Source organism: Syngnathus floridae, chromosome 6 (assembly GCF_059516105.1).
Source record: "Syngnathus floridae isolate MCC-2025c chromosome 6, RoL_Sflo_1.0, whole genome shotgun sequence".
Lineage (NCBI taxonomy): Eukaryota > Metazoa > Chordata > Actinopteri > Syngnathiformes > Syngnathidae > Syngnathus > Syngnathus floridae.
Genome location: NC_142418.1, coordinates 15,349,159 through 15,374,245, shown reverse-complemented (window position 1 = coordinate 15,374,245; position 25,087 = coordinate 15,349,159). Strand labels below are relative to the sequence as shown.

The window sequence follows — 25,087 nt, the reverse complement described above, 5'->3', positions numbered from 1 at the left end:
TTGTGATCCATCAATAGAATGACAATAGAGCATTTTGGCTTTGGTTTGATGTCGTCTGTCTCTAGATGCCTCTGGGCTTTTTCAGGACTCTCCGCCGGACTCTATCCCCTGCACCCGCCACTGATTCGGACTTGACTTTTAATTTGAGCCCCCCCTGTTAAAAGCGGACTAGCGCCGCCCGTCTGCCGCCGCCCTTTTACAGCCCCTGCCGATGACTGGGCGGCCGGTTCCAGCTCGGCCCGTCAGAAGGGGGCTAACTGGGTAATTAGTCACACAGACCAATTTGGGAGCACAATGGCTCCACGTATTTAACACGTTCCCCCTGCCGGCAGCCCAGCAGGGGTGTGTTGTTGGGCCTAATGGCTGCCATGTAGACACCCTGTCTGTCTCGCTAATGCACTGCTGCACTCAAGAAGAAAAACTTGCAGAATGCTGGTGAAAATGAAATACTATAAATTAGTTGATCACTCATGGTTTCTTCAAGGAATATTACAGATTTGAAAAAAATCGACGCGAGTATGTATTCTAATGAAAACAGTAATGTGTCATTATACATGTTTTAAATAAGACGCCATTTTAATTCAAGTTGTAAAATGACCAGCTCAAGTTGCTGTTTTAAGAGCATCAAATAGGATTACAAAATATAAGAAATGTAGTTTTCCAACTATGTTAGTTCAATGAAAATTTTTATTTATTCTAATTTTAGCAGATGCACTGATCGGTTGGCACTTTTAATTTCGTTGTACATGTGACAATGACAATAACGATCGATTGATCTATCTATTGAGCTATCTATCTATCTATAAGTTATTTTAGGTGAAAAATATTTCACGACTGAAGGAGAAACAAGTTGCTTTATTAGGGGTCAGTCCAAATTAGTTGTCATTTCAAAAGAATGAACTTGTAATTTTGGGCGTAAAGAAAATCACATCCATTAGCTTGACCTAACGTCATTATTTTATTTCATTATAAATGGATTAAATAAGCAAGTTTGAAAATGAATGTCGCATATTAGGCAAGTAAATGTACTTTGTATACAAAATTTGTCAGGCTTGACATCAATTCCTCCACGTCCCCTCTACATGCTCTAACCCGCCCCCCCCCATTTCGGCCAAGAAAGCCACATCAAAGTCGGGGGTCAGTTGTGGAAGAAAAGACTAAGGTGGTATTTGGGAGCTCACATAAAAGCTGTCTCCTCCCAACATATAAGAGACTCTATAACTTAACAAATTGATCCCCCCCTCCCTCCCTCCCCTTTTGGGCTCCAGCAGGACTGACAGTGAAGGTGCAGACTGTCACTCACACTCAATTGTCACATCCAGTCTCCGGGAGCCTGCCTCGAGAGCAGACGCCGCCGGGCCGAGACGCCCAAATGACCAAAAAAAAAAAAAATCCACCTCTGCTTGGCAGACTCCACTAAAGTAAGAAGCAGTATTTTAATTACAAGAAGCCACGTGATATCATCTGACGTTTCAATTGCGCTCCAAAGAGATGACGTCCTGCGGTGGTTCGGCGATTGACGCAAACGGATGCGTAATGGCCAATTCTTCCGCACGGTCAAGTGCGTGGACTTAATAAAGACAGAGCGGCGCGCGTGGTACATCGACGTCATATTTTTATTTGAAGCATCTGAGCGTCTATGGCGCTCTCACGGAAAAGCAAAAGTCGGAGTCACTCACTCGGTCAACAGGAAGGAAGGAGTTTAACGTCTGTCATGCAGCGCTGTGACTCGAGTCAGTTCTGTTGACACAAAGATGGAGTTTTAGTTAACAATATTAAAATACTCAAATATTACTGTAGGCAACGACAAGGAGGACTGAGAAATGATTGCGAAATTAATTTCAATCTTGGGAGAGTATTTTTGACAGAATTTGCAATGTTACATTTCTGTGGAAGTGTGAAGTTCAACAATATGGAATAAAAGTATTTTACATTCAAAACAATATTTTTACTACATAAGTTTAAATATGTTTGAACGTACAAACATAGCATTTTTTCCCCTAATGCCACAATGTATTGACTCGCAAAATTTGAAAAGTAGTTAGCTTACATTAAACCAAGACAACTGAAAATTAAGTATTGTTTTGAATCCTTGTTGTGGCCACCTTCTGGCCAGTAGAGGTAATGCAACATAAGCAGTCACCAACTGATTAGGAACAAGGATTTTTGATGCCAGTCTGAGCTTTAATTTTAAATTGCAGGACCAGTCCAACTACAAAAAAAGTGTGATATGGTCAAATATAATCAATCTATTTATTTTTTATTCAAAAAAAAAATCTCCCTACTATCCCAACTTTACTCTCATAACATTTACCTTCTCAGGGGTCATTTCAGTGTGGCCGTATTACGTCCTGTTTGTTAAACATGTGCGTGTGATTCTGTTCAAGGTTGAACTGCTTACTATCGATAATGACATCATAATAATAGTAATCGTGTGGAATTTAATAGGATGAAACACGTTTACATGCTTGAGTCTCTTATGGAAGGAGGGGGGTCGCAGCCCAGATATGCTCCATTGGTGAAACAATAGTGAAGGAGTGCCCTGAAGCATGTATCCTGGGGTGCAGGCAAAAAAAAAAATAAACATACATTTAAATGATTTGAATAAAGAGCAGGCCTAGTTGCAAATTTAATGTTTTGTTTGTTTTGGGTCTGAGTACTCACCCTAACGAGAATGTGGGGGTTTCCGATGATGACCAACAAGGCTTTGGCGCGAGTGATGGCCACGTTGAAGCGCTTTGGGTTGGTCAGAAAGCCCAGGGCACTCTGCAGGTCGTCGCTCAATGCCAATTCGTTGGAGCGCACCTATCGCACGCACAGGGAGGAAATACGATGTGTAATGCAGTGAAATTTGACCACAGAAGAAATCTTTCAGCCGAACCGTTTGGGCCTACCGTCGACATGATGATAACGAGAAATTCTTGCCCTTGGAACTCTTCCACGGAGCCCACTTTGATGTCGGAGAGGCCCACCTTACCCAGGAGGACGCGGATCTTCTCGCTCTGGAAAACAGGATTATTTTTTTTTTCTTAATAGATGTGCATTCAATCAAAGGTTGTTTTTAAAACCATTTTAAATATCCAATATTAAATGTTATTTTTAGGACAAACATTCATGTCGTTTTTTGATGAACACTTAGGCCTACTATGCTACAGATTGCAGTGTTACTTGTTTCCTGTAGGGGGCGATGATTCCGATCTGACTGGCAACAATGGGGTTGTAGAGTTTTTTGGTCATCTGGCAGCAATACAACATAACCTGCACAGCCTCTGCTGGGTTGAACCAAGACGGGTTGTTGCCTTCCCTCATTTCTTTTCCCTAGAGGAGAGCATCTGTGTTACAAAAAAAGAAAAAGATGTGATGCACATTTAGATGTTTCAACGCACTCACCCGGATGCCATGAAAGAGGAGAGGAAAGCCTTTTTTGGGAAGAGTTTTCCAGTGGCAGAGGGAGTCTACGACAGCTTTGGGGGCTTTGGCGCACAGTTCTCCGTGGTAGAACATCTTGGAGGGCAACGCGAGCAAGGCCTCGTGAGATCGGTAGTTGTAAATCAGCTTTGTCACCTGGAGGTTTTTCCCACAACATCGTATTCTTTGACACCGATATTTGTTTTACTTCATAAAAATAAAAGTTAGCGACGAGTGCACCCACTAGATTTGGGTTGTATCCCCACTCGTGTTTGGCATAAAGCGGATTGGCCATGAGCCGCTCCAGCATGGACAGGCCCAGGCCGAAGGCGGAGGCCATCTTGGATTTCACTAATGGCCCCAGCTGGCAAGGGTCTCCGGCCAATACTATCTGAGCCCGTCACACATGAAAAATCAATTGAGAGAAAATTCATCTGGCAGAGGAACGCAAAAACATGTTCAATAAGAGCTCACCTGTCCATCCCGTTCTGAAACGAGGCTGAGGGGGATCAGGGATTCCGGTTCTGTTGCCTGGCCTGCCTCATCCAGGAACACGTGAGTAAAATGTCCCACTCTGAGGGTGACAAAAAATATATATATATAAAAAAGTCACTGATGTGAAACTGTGGGTTGAAGAAGACTCACTGGAGTCCGAGATTGAAGAACAAGCCGGCGCTGGAGCAGGTGCTGACCACGATGCGGTGGAAAGAGGCATGACTGAGGTCCTCGCCAGCCTTGGAGTACTGCCTCAACACATCGGGGATGTACTGCCGGAGTCATAAATATTAGAACATGGCATTGGTTACGAGGCCAGTCCGTACCTTCTCCTGCCTATAGGAAGCATTGACACGGGCCAGGCTTGCAGCGTGCATGAGACCGCTGTCATGCAGGCGGACGCAAATAAGGTCGGCTGCGCTATTGGAGGGCGTGCACACGAGGATGCGGCTGCTGGGGAGAAAGTGGTACACCTGCAAGTGGAAGAATTGGACAGTCCGACTAAATTTCAATTACTAGCACAGCCCTATCCAAGGTTGACTTTGTGGGAGAATTTCTTCTCTCATTTTTCTTGTCCTCACCTGCAGTATGGCCTCGATAATGGTGATAGTCTTCCCGGTACCGGGAGGTCCAAAAAGCACGTAAGGTGTGGGACGGCATTCTGCGGCCAGGATTCTCTTCACCGCCTCCCTCTGAGCGGGGTTAAGGTCGAGGTTGAAAAATCGGCCCCGGCTGGGGGCGGGCTTGGACGGCTCGGTGCCATCTGGAAATGAACATGCATATTTTGGGATATGATGTAAACACTGACAGGGGAAGAAGCATCACGGCAAACCTTTAGTTTGTGTGCCTTTTGACTCCGTATCGACTATCATGTTTGGTAACCAGCCATTTACGACCTGCTGATAAAACATGAACATTCTTAGGAATCAAACACCTCGTTTTCTTGACGTTACGACCAAGTGGGTTAATTTTTTTTTACCTCATTTCCATCCAATGTGTTTCGGTCGTCTTCATCTAACCATTTCGCGGTCCACAGAGGGGTCTGAGAATTAACTCGAGAGGGGAAGAAAACTACACAACGATGGTAAGGTAACCACTTGCAGTAGGAAGAATGCCCGTGCACTTACTTTCCATAAAAGGCTTGATCTGCTCAACTGCATGGTGACAGCGCCTCATGGTCACTCTGGTGAACGGGGAGAGCGCAGGAGAGGGAGGTCATGGAATAAGTGAGATGCTAAACATGATCTCACCTGTTGTAGCAGAACTCCACATCCAGCGGTTCGCCGAGGTAGCCGTGATGGAATTCCGAGTTGACTTTCAGACTCACGTCCTCGTCGTTGATCTAGCATTTGAAATAGACCTTATTTTCTTAATTTGAATGTATTTAAATCCCAGAACGCAAAAAAAAAAACATTCTTTGATGAAGAAAAAAAAAAAGCACTGCGTTGTACTCAATTTAGGAATATTTATAGAGCGCTTGAAGCCTAAGTGGCAAAACTAAAATCAAGGCACCACTGGAGGCATTTTACCTCGGCAACACAGCTTACATACTCCATCACGACGCCGTCGCTCTGTGGACTCTTCAACACAATTCTGTCACCTGTAAAGCAGCGAAATGGCTCGGCAAGACGTTTTAGGCACAAACGTGACGTTTCGCATCATTTATGACTGGCCTAAATTGAGATTAGGCCTCCCCTCGGCCAAGCCGAGGACCTCCAGGTGAAGATAGACGGCTCCTTTCCTGAGCAGTGCTCCTTGGATGGTGAATTCTGACATCTCCCTCTCGTGTTGAAGCTCCTCCAGCCACAGCAGAGTAGAAAAACGGGCCTGTGCGTTGGAGACGGACAGCACCTGGTAAAAAAACCACACAGGAGTTAAAAAATAATAATAATTCCAGCCAGTGTAAACGTTCACGACGTAACCGGAATTCTAACCTCTCCTAAGCAGGGCTGGACGACCAGGACGTCTTTCTGCCCGGCCGCGCAGTCTCTCAAAGCCTGCGGCACGTCGTAGAAAGGTAAGAAGCACGGCAGACGGCGGATGGGAAGCCTGGAGGAAGGAAAGTTCCATCACGTAAACAAAGACCACAGTTTGAAGCAGAGGCCTTCAGTCATTTTAGGACCTTATGAAGATTAATTACAGTCGGCCCTGCTTTTGCAATTAGCGCTAACCAATGGCGCAACAAAAATAAAGTTAAACTACTGCCATCTATTGGAAGAGCTTTTCACTGTTCCGTCTTTCACTCTAATTTCCGGGAGGATTTGAACTGCCTTTTTCAAAAACTTTGCTACCTGAGTGCGACGTCTTTCGGAGTGGTCAGAGTGATGACGCGAGAAGGTGCCACCGGGACCGGCTTGGCTTCGGCGGGGGCGTAGGGCGCGCGGGGGAGTAGCAGCTTCTCGTCCTCGCTGCGCACCGTCACTTGCAGGCGCCTCCCGATGACGAACGAGGAGAAATGCAGCAAGAGCATCTCGGAGCAGCTTCCCAGGCTCCTGTAAATCCAAGCTTGTGTAATTTCCAGCTCTCTGGGCTATTTCAAAAGTTTCCGCCCAACTTACTTTGCTCGGCATCCCACAACAACAGACAGTCGTTCTCCCGGAGGAAGATCTGCCTCTCTCTCTTCTCTTCTCAAACCGAAAGAACGCTTTGTCTCCTTGCCGTCCGCCTCCTCATCTCGACTTCCTCGCTCTTCCGCGGGAGCCGAAGCGGAGTCGTGCCTGGGTGGCTCTTTCTGTGCCGTCACGCCTGGATCCAGACAGAACTGTTCTTCTGAATCCCAGCCGGCAAAATCGCAGCACTTGAGTCGGTGTGTCTCTGAGCTTTTGTTCCTGTTCGGAAAGCAGGAAGAGGATTAAAGACCACTGGTCGCCATCTGCACTATCTGTGACTTTGAGTGTGTACGGCTTTGAAAAGTGGATGAATGTTTTCTGTTAATATCAATCCCCTCCTTATTTTTCTCACTTACTGTATCCATATCGTCAGTGTACAATACTCTCCCACGATCAAATCTCCAAACTGGCCATAACAAGTTACATCCAGGCCTCCTTTGTTTTCCATTAAGCTCTCCAGTGTCGCTGCGGGCACGTCAGTCAGAGTCGGCGTCAGACTGCAACCAAAAAAAAAAAAAAAAAAATCAATTTTCAATCAACTGAGCAATGCATGGAGTTTAAAGTAGACGTACAGGAGAAGTAGCTTGCTTCGTACCCCTGAGTGCACGGCGCCATGCACAGAGCTCTCCAGCGGTAGATGGACTGGTTGCTCTCCATCATTACCAAGTTGACCAGGTGGCCCAGCGAGGGCTTGTAGGAGCCAGGCAGCAGCAGGGAGTCCAAGCAGAAGAATACTCTCTCATCAACCACACCCTTATTAGCATACACGCTAGTCACGCAAACCTGCACACATCACGAGGGACGATGAAACACGGTTCTTTCAAACCTACACGAAACAATTAATCTGACATGTCAAGGAGGAAGATACCCGATTGAGACGGGAATAGCGCAAAGGGGCAACGGAATGAGCCTGGCTGGTCCACTCGTTGGGATTGATGAAATATTCGACTTGGACCCAATCTCCCGTCATGGCCTCGTAACCTAAAGATAGGAGTGTCTTCATTTTGAACAAAACTTTTTTTAAAAACCTTTTCACGTCACAACTTTAGCAAGTACCTTCGCATAAATTGGAGCTTGAAAAGGAAGTATTCTTGTTGATGTAGCCGCACTGGCCGTCAAATGACGTGACGGTGCCGATGAGAGGGCGCAGTTGAGCGCAGTCGTCCTCCAAAGTCGTCCCGTCTGCAGCATCCCACGCATCGGAACTCTTCTCAACCTATGCAATTTAAAAAGGTCAAGGTCAATATGGCATCTGAGTTTGTACGGATATAAAATGTCATTTTTTTTCTTATAAATTAAAACGACATTGATATAGAATAGGCCTGGTACATACAAAGATAATGACTTATTTTTAAAGAGTACTTTTTCCACCTCTGCATCCAAATTAAATCTTGTACATGTTGACATGAGTGCTGCTCACCCTGAGGGCCTTCCATCCACCTTGGGCGCCATCTCCCACGGCAATGCAGCTCACCGCGTCCCCCACTTTAATCGGCACCCCACCCAACACCACGCCACTCGTAAAGTAGATGGAATCGTCGATGAGGCCGTGGTCCAGGCCCAGCTGGGTCACCACGCCGTCGGTAAGGTGGCGAATGACTTTAGAGTCTGCGTAGCAAAGCAATTGGAACAGGCTAGGACAATATGGCTTGAGAAAATTGAAGTTATTTACCCGCTGAGCCGACTTCAGCCTCCACTTCTACTGCACTCCACAACGGGGAGACCAGTTTGGACAACATGCACCTCACGGTTGAGAGCATTTTGGCTAAACTGACTCAAGTTGACGAAAACCTGCTGGGGGGGAGAAGGTTGTAGTCAAAATATTCTGAGCACGAAAATGAAAAGTTCTCCCCTTTTCGCTCAGGTATGCTAATAAAAGAAATGTAGCACCTGTTGTGTTAAAATTAGCATTAGCTAAATTCGGCTAATTTGGATTGCAACGAAAGCGCTCAATTCCGGGACGCCTGAATAATGACCTACCGAAATAGTGATTGTTGGGCTTTAAACGGCGATCTTTACACACGATGAATTAATTATATGAGGAGTCGACAGCATAAAAAGTTCGATGTCGGACTTGCACTATTCTTCTCAAGCGTGAGGATGAAGGACAGGTATGTCGATTTATGGCGAGGGGAGGGGCAGTGGGCTCACCCTAAAACCCGCCTAGCCTTTCTGTACTAGCATTATTGTTAAATTGCAGTCCAACTGAAGTTATTTAAAATTTAAATTCACACAATAATAATAATAATAATAATAATAATAATAATAATAATAATAATAATAATAATAATACTTACGAAACGATTACAGAGAGGTCGAGCAGCTTTTAGCTAGCAAGCAGGAACACGTGACCACCGAACCTGCCTTTTTTGGCTAATGCAAACTAGCATGCTAAGGCTGTGTAGCTGTTAATATGATCCAATAATATATTCGCTCCATAGTGGCACGAGTATTGGGACAAACCTATTTATCACTATCTTACTTTATTTGGAAAAAAGTTGTTTTAAATTTGTCCTTTGTCAGATCTAAGTCGTAATTTTACAAGAATAACGTTGTGTATTTTCATAATAGATTGTGTATATTTTTTAAAGTTATCAAATCAATGTATATTTTTTAAAATTATAGTTTTACAAGACTAAAGTAGTATAGTTTTTAAATCAAAAAGTTGTATAGTTTCAACTAAGATATATTGTGGCCTTAATAGTTCATCAATTTCATCTATTTCTACACTATACATTTATTTTTCTGTACAACTGTATAAAAAAAACATGTTTTCCAGTGTGTTTTATTATAGATAAAATACACTCATCACAGCAACTATTTTTCATACCATATAGAATTATATTTTAATTCATATTCATAAATGGCATATGTAAAACGTTCATATCGCCACAAGAGGGCAGTGTTGACCCGCAAAACAGCACGCATGTCTAAGGAGACGTCACCTCAGCATCCATCCATCCATGAAAGAGCTCAAACAGCTCGAAGCTTGTTCTCATTTCCAAGACAACAAAAGCAGGATGACTTCCATACTTTAAGGATGTGGTTTTTCCAACCGTTAGTCCCTCTGTCACTTTATCTGTAAACAAGATTACACAAACAGTAACAGGATGACTTGAACCACCCAAAAACCTCGCCAGTGATGAGTGTGGTGTGGGCTCAGGAGGAACCCATTAAATGTTGGTCTCCCCCTTTCCCAAGAACATTTTGTAAAAGTAGCTAATGTCCTTTTATGTTGCAAATGGTCTACCATTATCCAATGTGTGCGCAAAAAGACCCCCCATCACACTCCAAAATTGTCTGTTCTTGTAATTTTGAGAGTTTTAAATGTGATCTATCTCGTTCCTTGTCCCTCTGTAGGTTCACATTGGAATCTAATATATTTGTGGACAGTGAGACAATCCTTAAATGATATAACCGAGCACCCCTCATGTGTGGACTTTATTGTTGACCACATAATATTTTCGCTGTGCTCCTCATAATTATGGAATCCAGTTGCGGGCCGAATTGGAAAGTTCGGCGGGCTGGATTTGGCCCGCGGGACACCTGTAATTGTGGAATATATTAGAGTGGCATTTAAAACAACCTGTACAGGACATGATTTTTTAGTTGGAAGTCCATCACCACTAAAATGAAACACTTTAATGTCGTTTTTTATTTCTGTGCTTTCAGTGCCATGCTTGTAAATTGGTTAACGCTCCAAGTCTTGAGAGCAGATGGATGAATTCTGAGGAAAAAGAGGAGAGGGGTCTGCAGGGGAGTCGCCAGCTACGCCCCCCCTTACTCATCAGCTGCAGCGGTTTCGAGAGGGAGAGAAAGAGCGAGAGAGCTCACAAAGGAGGAGGAAGACACCAAAGGAGGAGGATGACTGCGCAATCCCCGCCCACCGGCCTTCGATCCTTCCTTCCTTTACGTTAAGTAAAGAGGAAAAGGGACGAGAGAAGAGGATCAGAAAGAAGCGAGAGAGAGAAAAAGCCAAGGAAGGAAGGGAGCGAGACAGCCACAGCAAAACGACCATGGCATTATCCACAGCGTCTCCGCTCTTGATCGCGTCCGAGCACCGCACACCTCAACCCGGGTCGACCACGGCACGGAGCCCGCAGGCGCACGGCGAAACGCGGCTGAGTCCGGATGAATGAGCAGCGGGCAACCATGAGGGTCATCTTCATCCAAAACGCCGGTTTCGTCGCAGCTTTCTCGCCTTGTCGATGTGAGTCAGTGATGTTGGCAGCGTTCAGGAGCACAGAAGATGCGAGCGAGCCCCAAATGACACACGGACAGACCTTACTAGTCGATTGAGGAGTAGCCTATGTGATATATTTATTATTAGAGGCGCATTATAGACGATATATCATCTTAAAGTCGAATGATCGACTGAATTTAATATAATACCTTATTATTACGCAATTAATATTCTTTTTAATGAAATAAACGCCATTTTTTTGTAGACTTTTGTATGCTAAGTAGATGGTTAGGACGTTAACATGACAGTGATCGTTTTTTAAGACAATCTGGAAATATTTGCTTCCACGTGGACGAATATGACAAGTAGCTTGTTCGTTATTCCTTGTAATTTATTTATTTATGACTATTATTAGGCCTATAAGTATTACTGTATATTAATTTCTTATTGCGAGCTCGCGTCTGATTTATAATAAGACGCGCGTTAGATTAGTGAGATGGAGACCGCCTACCTGACGCCCCGCCGGGGAGCGAGTCGCTCCGAGCCCTCCAGGGGCCAAAGTTGTGGGGGTCCGTCACCGCTGCCCGCCGGACGCTCCCCTGAGGAGACCCCGACGGGCGGCGATGGCGGCAGGAGGAACCTCGGCGTGAAGAAACACCACCACAAGCACAACCTGAAGCACCGCTACGAGCTGCTGGAGACGCTGGGGAGAGGCACGTACGGCAAAGTCAAGAAGGCCATTGAACGCCACTCTGGCAGAGAGGTAAGGCGTTGATCATATAGCTTGCACGCATGCATGTTTCTTTTTAAATGTCCAGTGATGGAAAAACAAAAAAATACTCTGCACTTGTTCATTTTTCTGACCACTTTTCAATTTTACTGATATATTTCTTATATATTTAGAAAAAATGTTTTCCACCTTTGTTTATGTCTGTCATCTGCATGTGCGCCGGGGATACCCCCCCCCCCCCCACGCACTTACGCCAAAGGGCCCATGAGACCAACTGCACACACGCCTCAGTCCATGCAGCGGCCCCACGACCGGATGACTGAGTGCAAACTAGGCTATTGCCTCTCTGACACCAATGACCTTCCCCAAGCCACCCAAAATAGGCAAAATGTAAAAGTACACTTTGATTGTCACTTTGTGCTAACGTCAAAACAGGAAAGATAAAGTAACCCCAGCATCCCCAGTTATTTGTTGATGCAAAACACATCGCCCGCCCTTGACAACAGCATCATCACGTTTGAGATGTACGATATCCTGACAGATGACCGATGATTACCATGTGTGGCAAAATTTGACCTCGGGTGCCCAACCTGGCAGGACACGAGGAACTTTCCATGTGCTGAGAATAGTGAGGGAGAACTAAATATAGGTCACCAGTGATGCCCCTCCCAACCTCATCCCCCCCCCACACACACACCAATATTACATAGCCCCTGGCCTTCTCTCCATGCTTGACTTTGTTTTGTTATTGACATTTCCGCAGCTTCACTGTGAAAATATTTTGCTCATGAAATTGCGCAACGTATACTTGTGGTATCTCATGCAGATAGTGAATGAGCTCATGCTTGGCTTAAAGGCAGTCTGGGTATGATTACTTACTCGAAAGCTGGCTGTTTAAATTATCGTTTGTCTTTTTCCAAGTCATGCTAAAGAATGATGGCGCTGCAAGGAAAAGTAAAGCAAAGTATTATCATTCAAATTATTTTTATTTGGGAGGGGGCTACTCTTGTAATCTGGTTCTTCTGGTGGCAATAACGAACTTTACAAACTCGTGCCAAATACCACCGACCGCATCTTCTACTGGCCTAGTGCCCTGCTTGTTCCCAATGTAAGCGGACCGTAAATCGCTATGCTAGCAATCCAGTCTGGAAATCAGTCACAGTATGCACCTAACCAACCGCAAAAGTCGATCAGCGCATAACATGACCGTAAAACGAGGAAGGGGGGAGGCGAAGAGGGTGAACCCTCGAGGAGAGCCTCTTTTCGGAGCCTAACAATATTATATGAAAACAATCTTAAAGCATCACATGACATCATGGCTCAACAACGGAGAGGTACTGGAAAGGGAAAACGCCGACATTCCTACGCTCTACGCAGCCCCGTTGATGAGGTATTACGATCTTTGGGCTCGTTTGGGAATACATTTCTCCCGAAGAATGAGGGGGCCTCTTCCTCCCCCCCTCGCCACGAACTGTGACTCAAGTCCAATACAATACATAAGAGACGCCGGGGACCTTTTGGAAACACGGGGATGGGCGAGCTGACGATGAATCTTTCATCTGTTTTAATGATCTGAGAAAGAGTAAGAAGATGTCAGGCTCCAGTGAAGCGGAGCGCCGACTTTCACTTCAAACGGCTTGTTGCAAACCAGGCGGGGGGTCGGTCGGCCCCATACCTGGCGTAAGGGGGGGGGGAGCGCCTATTGACTTTGAGTGACAGTAATAGGGTTACACTTAAGGACAAATGTAGCTGTGTTAGCCAGCTGGCGAATGGACGGTCTGCGGTCCCGTTTAATGATCCACGTCGGGGTCAGGGCGGGAGAACATGAGGAGACACGCAACAGATACCTGGCTTGCTCTCAAGACCCTTTTGTGGGTGCGGGTTAGCATCGTGGCGCCAAAATTAGCATCACTACAAGATAGATTGCTCCCCCAATTTAACAAAACAAAGGTGAAAAATGCTAACTTAGCTGTGCATGCAAACTTTATAGGTCATTACTCAGGTATTTCCTAAATGAGTGAATTCTTGATTTAATAAATCCAAGGAGGATGACTCACCTTCTGCAACGTTGCGGATAAAAAGCTCGTAAATTTAATGAAGAAACACAAACAACTTTTACTAATTGTCAACACAGCGCCAGCAACTCCATCTTGTTTATTCTCGTATAATTTCTTTCAATTGTATGTAATCAAGCATGCCGTGGAAGAGCACCATTCCGGTTTGGGCTTATTTTTATGGATGTACACGATAATTAGCTTGGCACCGGCTACTGCCCGTGGTTTGGTCCGCTTGAAATATAAAGCCAGGGCTCCTCAGAAGAGTCGTGCTAAGATAGCGAAGGACAAAAGTTTAAACTAACAAAAACGAACGGACTGCGTTGCGGCCCGCATCAAAAGAACGCCAGGACTTCATGCAAGAATGTTTAGGCTGCAATTACAGTGACATGTGCGCCACTGTATATTTTATCGCGTTATTTGGAGTAGCCTCTCATTTAAGGCTTGCTCGCATTGCCACGACGGCTTGACCTCCTCGTTGGCAAGCCGAGGAGGCGGCGGCTCATTCGGTCTTGCGTTCCCAGATTCCTCGTTTGAAGAAAAAAAAAAATTCCCAAAAGCGTTTTTCTTAATCTCCTAAAATAGAATGACTAAAAATAAGTGTGGTGACTTACTGTCCTTTCAAAGACTCTGACAGGTGAGGAAACACGGCCTGGTGCTTTTGGCTCACCCTAACCCCCTTTGCCAAAACGACAAAAGACCTTCTCACCTTTTTGTTCTTTTTCATACTCAGCTGCTCCCAGGTAGACAGTTTTGGACCCCCCCCCCCCTCTCTTTCCCTCCCTCTCTCATCTCTCAAGGGTGACACTGACTAATACCTGGTTAAATATAGGCTGGGAGGAGGAGGGGGGTACCTGAAGAGCACAAAGCAAGCATCCATTATGAACCCCCGCACGCCAGCACCTTCATCTTGTAAATTACACCGTGCGAATGACGCCTCCTCTTCTGACTCATCTCGCGTCAGCAGAGGCAGCTGATAGGGTCAAAGAACGCCATGACCTCAAATCAGAAAAAATAACCGCATCAAATGTCTTCCGTTAAAACAGAACAGTCACACAAGTCAGTGTAAAGTTCACTGATAAGATTAGGTATTGATTTTTGTTGTTGTCACACAGCAATGTTGTGTTTTTCCTTTTGGTTTCTCTTTTGGCGTTGAATTAGTTTGGTAAATGTGAGAGAAAATTGCTTGAGTTATTTTACTTACTTGGTGCACACGAGCGAGATTCAAGTTGCTGTTTGTATTTTCCATAGCACTTGCCCTCATTAGCAAAATTAGCATTTTGAGCTTCACATAAACACATTGAAAAGTAAAACTGCAAGCGGCCATAATGCGCTTACGTAATGCTGTTAAACTCCACTCCTCTAGGTGGCGATAATGAGAAATAAGATGCAAAATGCTACATGTCCAATCCCCCTTCAATGGACAGTAAAAAGTAAAAAATAGATAAATACATTAGCTGAGTTGCATCAACATTAATTCATCTTTCAACATTAGAAAATCTTAAGAATGTCTTCTCATCATTGTTCTATTTTTAGCTTGTTTGGCTAACTAAGGCCCTTTTATTTTTCACAGGTGGCGATCAAGTCTATTCGGAAGGAGAAAATCAAGGACGAGCAGGACATGGTTCACATCCGCCGTGAGATTGAGATCATGTCATCGCTCCGCCACCCGCACATCATCTCCATATACGAAGGTGAGCACACGTGTGTGCAACAAATTGCCACGCACGCTTCAACACACATGAAACCAAACGCCCATGTCCAACCTCATAGCATTGCCATGTTATGACAAGCAGATGTCATTTAGGAAAAAAAAAAAAAAAACCTCTGGATGTTATTCATCTTCTCTGCCTCGGAAAGTTTAGATGGCTTTCGCCGGCCTTTGTGTGCACGTGCGCAGGCGCGCGTACGTGCACGCACGCGCGTTCCGAGGGATCGCCTCTCCCACATCTGAGGTCTCATCCTCGGTCTTGATCTCCGGGCCAGACATCTGCTGACGCTTAAAAGACAACAGCAGCTGCGAACCAGACTGCACTTGTGAAAGTTGCTCGTGGAGCTCCGTTTTGCGTGTGCGTCTTCCTATATGCGAGCGTGTCGGATTGACCCCAGTCACCCCGTCTGACTGCTATCCACCGCTAATGCTAAGAAACCGCGAGGAAAGACCTTAAGTCTTCCCTGGAGCCATGTCAGCATCCATCTACTACTCTTTAAAACCATCAAGACAGGTCACGCTAAGTCCACGAATATTTGTAAAAACACACTTATTCCTCAGTATAAAAAAAAAAAAAAGTGCTTACATTGGCATTTTAACAGCATTTTTCAAGCTAGCCGTTCCTGAATTGGGTGGAATAACAGCTTTTGAACACAAATGCTGACGTTTGTAATTTGAGGGGCTTTTCCAGTGTCTGTTAAAGCCTTCACTGAGTGGAGCGGTGTCTGAAAGCCTCCACCCTGAGCGACATTTACCATGAGGTCAAAATGCATGGAATAATATTTGTGTCTAAAATGACCTGACTGCCTGGCCTGCGGAGATTGCAGTTAATGGCCAGTGTAAAAAGGCCAAACAATTCCCATTGAATTTTTTCCAACATATCGCTCGCGGTTCATCATCCCTTCAGAATGCAAAAAGTCGCCAAAGCGCTTTGGCTTGATTTGTGACCCGCGGCTATTTTTACTGACAGCTGGCCCGGCACAATGGCTGGCAAGCCGCTTGTGTGCCAAGCACCAAACTGGTCTAACCGCTGTCCCTTTTGTCACGTTGCAAAGTTGTTATCAGTAAAGCGCCGACAACAAACAGCGGTTGGTCATGGGGGCGTACCCGGCGGGCGGTCGTTTGAAGAACTGAAGCGCAGCTGCTTTATAAACTTCCCCGAGCGACTCCACAACACAGCAGGCGCTGGTGTGCCCACGTCAACGAGGCCCCCGCATTTTGCCTTCCCAAGAGCTCCCGCCCATGAAGCAAAGTCCGAGCAGCCAGGCGTGCGAAGACAGAGTTTTACCACACCCTTGCCGCACGGCGCTTTCAACAGGGGATTTGTTGTACCTCAGTGACCCCCCCCTTCCCCCCCTTTTTTTTAAAACAACCACTCTAAGCGCTTAGTGTTGCTCAAATGCTCGTATTGCGGTCGTGAAGACTTCGGATGTCAGTCTGAGCCTTTGAAAAATGTTCCAAATCTTACAAATTGGCATCAATTTATTTTGCCTTTTAATAGCATAATAACAAATGGTTTCCCCCACCATAAAATAAATCGAATTTATTTGGTAGCCATTGATGATTGAAAGATTGCTTTGCAAAATAATGGAACTTTTCCCTGAACAGTGGAAGCTGCTTAGCCAAGTTGTAGAATTTTTAAAAAAGAAACAAAGAATGAAATCATTTTTTTTTCAGTTTTTTTACACTTCACCAATCAATCAGTCAGTATGGATAAGCTGAACAAAGCCCAGTTGAGTGATAGTTAAGTGTTAGTTACGTAAGCCTGGTAATTAGTCCAGCAGTGGAGGTCAAAGGTGAACGGGAGTGCAAGCTGAGAATGTTCACATCAAGAGCAACTCCGCTGGGGTCAGGTCACGGTGCATGTCAGACAGGGTCACAACTCTCCTCGGCCAATCAGAAGGCTCCATCTGCTCACCCCCTTCCGAGCCCCCCCTCCCCTCCACATCCCGTCTGTGACTTCCTCAGCGTCCAGACAGTCAATCAGGGAGCATTACCATCACTCAGCAACTGTGTGTTTTTGCAGAGGATTATATCTTTAAAAGGACCCCGGGAAGAAAAAGGGGAGGGGGGGTGACAGGCTCTGAAGGTGCTCACTCAAGGGTGCGGGAAAGCCGAGCCCCTCACCCCCGGTGACCCCGCTGTGTGGGAAAAAAAAAATTCAGGCCCCGCAATATGGAGCCGACATTGCCATCTTGTCAGTCGTCCACTTTCATCCTCTTAATAGGTGATGTCACCAAGTTGAAACGATCTGCCAGATGGAGAAACCTTGACGCTGCTCTTTATTGTTAAACGTATGAAACACATGCATGGAAGACGTTTTGGCGATAACGGACAGCTTAAGTCGTTCTTGGCACTTAATGAGTTCATGCACACGAATAGTTGGAAATGTTTTTTTCATGTTATTGTGTAATCCTTCATAGGAGGCTATCAGATGCCTCGTTGGGGAACGTGGGAGTGCTTTGAGAAATGTGGTGACATGATGTTGAAGTGTGACGTGTCCAGGGCATCGTTTGATACAACAGCCGAGAGTTTGTTTGAGAACTCCTTTGGCGGGTCTCTTTTCCCTGACCCGCCATCCCCGAGGAGCGCTTTTGATTGAGTTAACAGGCCCTCCCTTACTCTGATGGGCCAGACGGCACGTGAGGTGCTCACTAGGAGAAGTGCGCTATTCCCACCGAAGAGGCGTTTTCGTCTTTTGGACATGTTGATAATGTCACACACTCTTCTGTTCCATTTTTTAAATTTATTTATATATGTATATATATATTTTTATAAAAAAATCTCTCTCTATATATATATATTATATTTTGATTTTGATTTTTTATATTTTTTATTTTATTTTTACATTATTTCAATATATATATATATATATTTTATATATACTATATATATATTTATATAATATGGAGGACACACTGTGACCAAGTCTCGTGCTCGCCCCTCAGTGTTTGAGAACAAAGACAAGATCGTGATCGTCATGGAGTACGCCAGCAAGGGCGAGCTGTACGACTACATCAGCGAGCGGCGGCGCCTGAGCGAGCGGGAGACGCGACACTTCTTTCGGCAGATTGTCTCCGCCGTGCATCATTGCCACAAGGTAAGAAGGTTTTCATCCGGATGTGTTTTTCAGGCTCCGCCATGTGTAACGTTCACCTCCACGTTATAGACAGTTCATCAGCAAGCCTTTGTATGCTTTTCTTGGCACTCTCCACCAAGAGAGTCATCTGTTTCGGAGTGAAGACGGAACACAGGCTAGTTTCCTCATCTGACACACCATCCGTGGGTGTTCCAGGATACCCCGCTAAAGCCGCCCGAGATCTCCCCGAGGATTTAAAAGCGGCCGCGCCCGTGTCAAATCGGGTTTTCCGCACCTCTGTAATTCCCCGCGGATTGGCGGGCCTCGATTGGACGGGCTTCCCTCCTTGTCGTGCCTGAGCTGAAGATAAGGATGATGTCACGGCCCCCAGATAGGGGGAGTCGCTCACAAAGAATCATCCCTCATCCTTACCAGATAATCGCAAAGCGGGCGGGGCAGCATGACTCACCGCCACAGCGAGTAAATATATCTCGGTGGGATCAGCCAATCGGGCAGTGTCATGCAGATGTGGCCCGTCCGTCCGCTGGGATGGTGATCTCAATTTTGGATTCACACACAGGCTGGAAATTACAGGCCGCTGGAGTTGTTTGTGACAAAGCCACAGCAGATGTCAACACGAGGAGACAATGAGGGAGTCGGTTTCACTTTAGGCGAAACTATCACTTGATAAAAGTGAATTCTGAGAAATCATGAGCTTCAATTCTAAATGTTACAATGATGTCACTGACCCCGGGAAAAAGCCACATTTTGGCAATGTTGTCGCTTGCGCAAGACCCCATGTAAGCACCCGCAAAACCCCAAATAAGCTCATATTTGGGTTTTTAAACAACCAGAATAAGAGCTCTGGTGAAATTAGGTGATGTAATGGCGTCAGTGAGATTGCCTTTGGGAAATATGGCACCGAATGGTTCTTTTTAATGATTGACTTGCGTGTCGGATTTCAGAATGGAGTGGTGCACAGGGATTTGAAACTGGAAAACGTGCTACTGGATGAAAACTGTAATATCAAGGTAAGCTTTAAAAAAATTAAAAAAAGGCTTCGTTGATGAGCGACCGGTAAATGGCATTATTTTCTTTTTTTTTTTACAGTAATATTAAAGTAACCTTAAAAAAAAAATCTCTTCATTTATGAGCGACGGCTAAATGGCAACATTTACTTATTTTTTTTTTTACAGAAATATTAAAGTAACCTTTAAAAGAAAAAACAAAATCTCCATTTATGAGCGACAGATAAATGCCAACATTTTCTTTCTTTTTTTTTTTTTTTACAGATTGCTGACTTCGGCCTATCCAACCTCTACCACAAAGACAAGCTGCTGCAAACGTTTTGCGGCAGCCCGCTCTACGCTTCGCCCGAGATCGTCAACGGGAGGCCGTACCGCGGGCCGGAGGTGAGCGCCAATGACGCCGACTCTCAAGGGCGTTTGCTACTTTCCGTCGCCGTCCTTAGCACCCGGCGGCGGATCTCGTTAACACCTTTGTAATCATCGCCGTCGCCAAATTGTACGGTAGGCCCGATTTGCACTCCTTTGATGGGATTAGCACCCGTCCAGTCCTCTTCCCTCTTTTGATGTGAGAAATCGGAGGATATTTATCCCGCTCAACTTCCCTTCCGTCTAATTGGATTGGAATGAGCAGTATTGAATCAAAGAGCACTGGTGGTCACATGAAAATCTTGAGGAGGCCTGCAAAACAGGACATGGCTAATACAATTTCAGTATCATCCATCTGGATTTATTGCTAAAGCACAAATAACTGAGACCAGAGAGATTTTATGTCACAAGAATTCTATGCCGACCACACCAAAGCATTTTATAGCCAAAATGACTTTCACTTAGATAAAACAAAAAGCTCCCACTTGAGCGTAATTCACTATAATTTCCTTGAGAGTCCTAAAAAAACCACCGCCGTCCAATCTCTATTGGAAATTACACGTCCACGGTCGGGTTGAGGCCTCAAATTGCAGTTTTGTCAGAAATAGCGCACAACAATAGAGCGCGCCCTCGTTGGCCCTCGGACTCGATAGCAAAAAAAAAAGCACCATGTACACCAAGAGCCTTGGAGGAAGTCTCTTAACTGCTCTTATCTAATTTCCTCTTTGTTGACCTTGTATCGGGACTCCGGAGGAGAACATTCCTTTCGATTCCGCTCCCCCCCACCCCCCCCCCTCCCGCCCGCCCGCTCGACGCTGACCAGACGCGTCACCGTCACGTCGCTAATCAGCAGCTCGTACCTCGTCACGCCCCCACACAGCAAGTCTTATGTAACCGCAGTTAGCTCGGTGGTCACAACGTACAGAGCAAAAAAGGAAAGGATTTATCTGGATGGAAAGGAGGCATTTCCCAGCGGAACGCCGGCGTTTGTCGTTAAGAAGCGCAAAAGACGTGTCGGTGATGCATCACCGCCTCTCTCGGTCGACTAGCGAGTACGGAAAAGCCATTGGAGCGCTTGTTATGAACGTAATCTCCTGTGCATAACTCAAAGGGGTCTGTTCTGAGTTCTTTCCACAACATTTATTTTAATGCCATGAGTCATTAATCACCCTCAAGACCACTAAGTCGCCGTTGCATAACGTAACATTCCACATGCGTAGGTAGCGTTAAAGTCACAAATGCACTTGCGGGTTTTTTCGTAATTGCGGCGGCGAGTGACGGAATGGAATTGTCGGGGTTTTTCTCCAGGTGGACAGCTGGGCGCTGGGGGTGCTGTTGTACACGCTGGTGTACGGAACCATGCCATTCGACGGGGGCGACCACAAGAACCTCATTCGCCAGATTAGCAACGGCGACTACAAAGAGCCCACGCAATCGTCAGGTACGTCGAGATGACGCGGCGGAATTCCAAGATGGTTTTCGAAATGGTTTTCATTTTTTGTTTAGATGCGCGGGGATTGATCCGGTGGATGCTAATGGTGAACCCCGAGCGCCGAGCCACCGTGGAAGATATTGCCAATCACTGGTGGGTCAACTGGGGATGGAAGAACAGCGTGTGCGACTGCGACGCCCAGCGGGACCGCGGCGGCTCGCCCATGCTGGCCCGCTTCATCGACTGGCAGAACCGCACTGAGCCACGCGGTCCGGCCGCCTTGCCCCAGCTACTGCGCCAGAGGCCCAAAAAGTCGAAGAAAGAAGAAGGCGGACAGGCGGACGGTGGCGGCGAAGACAAACCGGGACTGAAGAGACCCAAAGGCATCTTGAAGACCAGAGCGGCGGGGGAGCAGCAGTCGGTCGGCTCCGAGGAGGGCCGGACGTCCGGGCCTGAGCAAGCGCAAGGCGGCGGCGAGGTCTCGAGTCCAGATCGGGAAGAAGAAGAGACGCCTTTTGGGGGAGGCTCGCCGGCAAAGATGGTGCCCACCCTGCCCAAAAAAGGCATCTTGAAGAACAACCAACAGCGGGAATCAGGGTACTACTCTTCGCCCGAGCGCAGCGAGTCGTCGGAGCTCCTGGGCGGAGCCAGCATGACTCTGCTCGCCACCTCGCCACCCAAGAGAGCCATGGGAAGAAAGGGCATTTTGAAACGTAACGGCAAGTACTCCACCTACAGCGGCCCCCCCTCGGCGGCGGCCCTGGCGGCCGGAGGAGCCCTCGGCGAGCCCCCTTCCGCCGCCGACTCGGGCCTGTCGCGAAGTCAGAGTCGGCCGTCCAGCATGGTCGGGGAAGACGGCGGCTCGGTCAAGTCGGCAGAGTGGCACCCCTCCACGCCGCTCCTGCGCCCCAACATCAGAGCGTGCGTGTCGGCCGAGAACCTGCTGCACCTAGCCAACTTCGCTAGCTTCCAACCGCCGCCCGCCGCGCTCCAAGGCCCCAAGTTCGGCCGCGGCCCCAGAAGCAAAGGCTCCCCGCAGGACAATGGCAGCTTCTCGTTGCTGGGGGACCTGGAGGACATGACTCAGGTGTACCAGCAAGCCCTGGACATCAGCAGCAACCTCACCTAACACATGGGACAGGAAGCACAACTCCTTCTGTGTGTGCGTGTGTGAGCGCGTGTGTGTTTTCCAGGCATTCACGACCGGTGTGTTACTGGGATAAAAAATTGGAGCGGTTATCCAAACAGGGCTGAAATCTCGAGGGAATCGTTAGGCCAACACACACACACACACGCTCACACACTCATAAGCGTACTTGGGAAGCGTATTGGTGGCGTTAAAAAAAAGAAATGATGTGAAAAATATGGAATGTTTACTTGAAATTTGTATAACAGTCTTTTCACATGATCACGGGAACTTATCATGCATTTGATATTTTTTTTATTTCTGCTGCCGCAATGGCTCCACCCGTTTCCTTTTTTTCAATAACCGTAGTAAAATAAGGTTAACTCATTCAGCCCGGTACAAAAAGTGATTTTTGACGTCTATTCTCATCAATGGCACTTAACGGGTGAAATTTCAACGAATCGCCAAGCCATTCTCGCTTCATCCATCTCGAAAAGATTCGATATGTTCACGTTTTCATGTGAAAAGACTGTTTTTGTTGGTGTTGTCGCAATACGCTGCCGTTGAGTACACACACTCAAGTGCACTTCTCAGGCCAGTGGAATATCCGTCAGGGCTTTTGTGAACAATCTTGACCTACGCACACAAACACATACACACTTACACAACGCCACCCAAGTGTGTTTCTCAACTCCCGGTCCCCTGTCCACTTTGCTGCGTTTACACACTCGACAAGAAGCGCAGACTCCGCCCCCGCCTGACCCCACAAGAAAAAAAAAAAAATCTCGGTCGTCCGTTTACAAAAGCACCTTAAAGAACTCACACAGAGCACACAGGCTTTTGTGATCTTGACTTCCTTTTTTATGATGGCTTTTTGGAAGACGGGATTACAAACAAACCAGGGTCTTATTCCAAAAAGTTTTATTTATTAATATTTGCGTCACTCTTTCTTTTTTTGTTGTTGTCGTCGTCGTGCAAAACTTGACGGGCGTTTGCTATTACTGGAGTCCAAACTCTTTATTGTTTTTCTTAAGGATACAACCGACACTATAACTGTCATTATGTTCATAATTCTGTTCTCGGGGTGGGAAGCAGGTGCCGATCACAATGGCACTCAGAAAAGGAAATGTCATTTGGATCCAGGTGGAACGATACCTGCACATGACAGTTGATGGGGAATATGTAGGAAGTGCCTTTTTTTTTTAAACGTACAATACAGAATTCAGTTTGTCATGGCTGCCCCCTACAGGCCTGGAGGTGCACACGCCACCATTTATTTGTGTTGTTTTCTTTGTGAGCCAGTTTTGTTTTTTTCCAAAGACTTGTCAGATTGGGTTTTACCCAAAGCGTCATCGGTAGAGCTAAACCAGGGGAGGCCCGCCCCCTCAACTAAACTACCAGGTGTTTGTTTGTGTTTTTAAACCCGTTGCTGACTAAACCAAATGTCGGGGCCCCGCCAGGCAGAGATGGGTGTGCGGCCCTCGAGGGTCGGCCATGTCAAGCGAGCACAATTGTTTGACAGAAAGTTGATTTGAGGGAAGAGAGGAAAGTGAAAAGAGGAATTTAGTGGGATCTGGTTTGTGTAGAAGGACTTGTGAAGTAGATTGAAATGGATTAGAAAAAGTCAGAAGGATGGTAAATGTTCTCCAACCAAAGATGCGAGCAAGATAATTTACGGGGCGAGGGAGTTGCGAGGACCCTCCGGGAATACCCCGGCGTATGAAATCATCTCAGCATTGGCGTTAGCTTACGTTCCGTTGTGTTTACGACCCCCCCACCCACCCCGCCCTCACCCGAGGGCTGCCGATAGAGCTTTAAAACTACAATTGATGTTTGATTGACAGCGTACCTAAAAGGTTTGGGAAGGCGTGACTGGAAAAAAGGTGTTGAATAAATGTGGTGTCAAGGATGGCTCCTCTGGTGCTGCCCCCCCCCTGCAAAAAAAAAACAGACACATTGCGTGTTGTATTGCATTCTATTGCCTTGTTTTTTTTTATTGTTAACTGGATTTACAGTGATCAGATTATACTATGTTAGTATTTTACGTTTATTATGCTTCTGTTTTTGATTTTACAAAATATAAGAACTTTTTTCTTTTTTCATAGCAAGGCTGGGAAAGAGTTTTTAATTTTGGTCGATTTGGTCACAGTTTTCCTCTCTTTGTGTTGGTTCACTAACACCTTGAATAAACCAAAAAAAAAAAAAAAAAAAAGGAAATATCAAAATGTATTTACCAAAGCGCACGTGTCCAAAATGCTGGAAGAACATAAAGATGATAACGTGTGATGATGAAACTGGAAAAATATCTGTTAGTGAGCAGGAAGTGGAATCATAGGAAAACTTGACTGGAGATTGTTATGACAATAATAAGAATAAATTAGTATTTTGTTATTTAAATATTCTTTCTTTTCTTGTGGCTCATTAATCTTGTTGCCATTATTTTGATTTGTATTTTATTTTTGGTGATCCTGGACTGCCAAGGTGGATTAAGTTGTGTGCCTTTGGTATCTTCTCTGTACTTTTTTTTTTTTTTTTGATAATGCAAATGATTATCAATGTGGTTTTATACTTGTATTTATTGGTGAGCAAGCCATTTACATTCAGTCATGCTTTTTGGCCTGTTTTTTGGGAAACAATGTTTGGAATAAGCATCATCTCAATTGTCAAAGCAACAAATCGAGTTCAACTCCTGTCAAGTGTCTTAAAAAAAAAAAAAAAAATCCGGCCAGGGTTCAGCACAATATGTGCAGTGTGGTAACAACAAATCACAAAACAATAAACAAATCTGGAACAACACACATCGTCATGTTGTCTTTTTTTTTTTTTTTTTTAAATCTTGCCTTTCTTTTAGTCCCCCCTCCGAAAA

The 25,087-nt window shown here is 45.7% G+C and overlaps 2 protein-coding genes across 6 annotated transcripts; one reads left to right on the top strand and one right to left on the bottom strand.

Annotated features, from left to right (window-relative positions):
- Positions 1-1,598: 1,598 nt before the first annotated feature.
- On the bottom strand, positions 1,599-8,829 carry mov10l1 (Mov10 like RNA helicase 1). 5 transcript variants are annotated; one of them, XM_088378838.1, is made up of 27 exons: positions 8,810-8,829; positions 8,185-8,303; positions 7,933-8,120; positions 7,569-7,728; positions 7,381-7,493; positions 7,108-7,295; positions 6,869-7,009; positions 6,462-6,731; positions 6,195-6,395; positions 5,838-5,952; positions 5,577-5,754; positions 5,433-5,503; positions 5,154-5,245; positions 5,031-5,086; positions 4,883-4,974; positions 4,736-4,802; positions 4,485-4,666; positions 4,230-4,376; positions 4,054-4,175; positions 3,883-3,982; positions 3,653-3,799; positions 3,391-3,564; positions 3,169-3,318; positions 2,895-3,002; positions 2,665-2,805; positions 2,465-2,556; positions 1,599-1,740 (listed from the first exon to the last, which is right to left on the bottom strand). In XM_088378838.1, exons 2-27 carry the CDS (start codon positions 8,270-8,272, stop codon positions 1,713-1,715), a joined length of 3,411 nt encoding a protein of 1,136 aa, XP_088234964.1. In that variant the 5' UTR covers positions 8,273-8,303; positions 8,810-8,829; the 3' UTR covers positions 1,599-1,712. The 5 variants fall into 5 exon arrangements, with proteins under 5 accessions (XP_088234964.1, XP_088234965.1, XP_088234962.1 ...); XM_088378839.1 differs by lacking the exon at positions 8,810-8,829 and adding an exon at positions 8,493-8,668 and having other exon boundaries at positions 4,736-4,799; positions 8,185-8,306; XM_088378836.1 differs by lacking the exon at positions 8,810-8,829 and adding an exon at positions 8,493-8,667 and having other exon boundaries at positions 8,185-8,306.
- A 1,394-nt stretch (positions 8,830-10,223) lies between these two features.
- Positions 10,224-25,017, top strand: nuak1b (NUAK family, SNF1-like kinase, 1b). The gene is made up of 7 exons (XM_088378841.1): positions 10,224-11,458; positions 15,053-15,173; positions 18,139-18,290; positions 19,235-19,300; positions 19,562-19,681; positions 20,972-21,104; positions 21,170-25,017. Exons 1-7 carry the CDS (start codon positions 11,192-11,194, stop codon positions 22,222-22,224), a joined length of 1,914 nt encoding a protein of 637 aa, XP_088234967.1. The 5' UTR covers positions 10,224-11,191; the 3' UTR covers positions 22,225-25,017.
- The last annotated feature ends 70 nt before the right edge of the window (positions 25,018-25,087 follow it).

Excerpts from the sequence above, each read along its gene's own strand:
- nuak1b (XM_088378841.1), top strand. The coding sequence starts at position 11,192 with ATGGAGACCGCCTACCTGACGCCCCGCCGGGGAGCGAGTCGCTCCGAG. Across the intron at positions 15,174-18,138 it reads CATCATCTCCATATACGAAG|TGTTTGAGAACAAAGACAAG; the intron begins GTGAGCACACGT and ends CTCGCCCCTCAG. Across the intron at positions 19,682-20,971 it reads GGCCGTACCGCGGGCCGGAG|GTGGACAGCTGGGCGCTGGG; the intron begins GTGAGCGCCAAT and ends GTTTTTCTCCAG.
- mov10l1 (XM_088378838.1), bottom strand. The coding sequence starts at position 8,272 with ATGCTCTCAACCGTGAGGTGCATGTTGTCCAAACTGGTCTCCCCGTTG. Across the intron at positions 4,377-4,484 it reads TTATCGAGGCCATACTGCAG|GTGTACCACTTTCTCCCCAG; the intron begins GTGAGGACAAGA and ends TTCCACTTGCAG. Across the intron at positions 3,565-3,652 it reads GGGGATACAACCCAAATCTA|GTGACAAAGCTGATTTACAA; the intron begins GTGGGTGCACTC and ends AAAAACCTCCAG.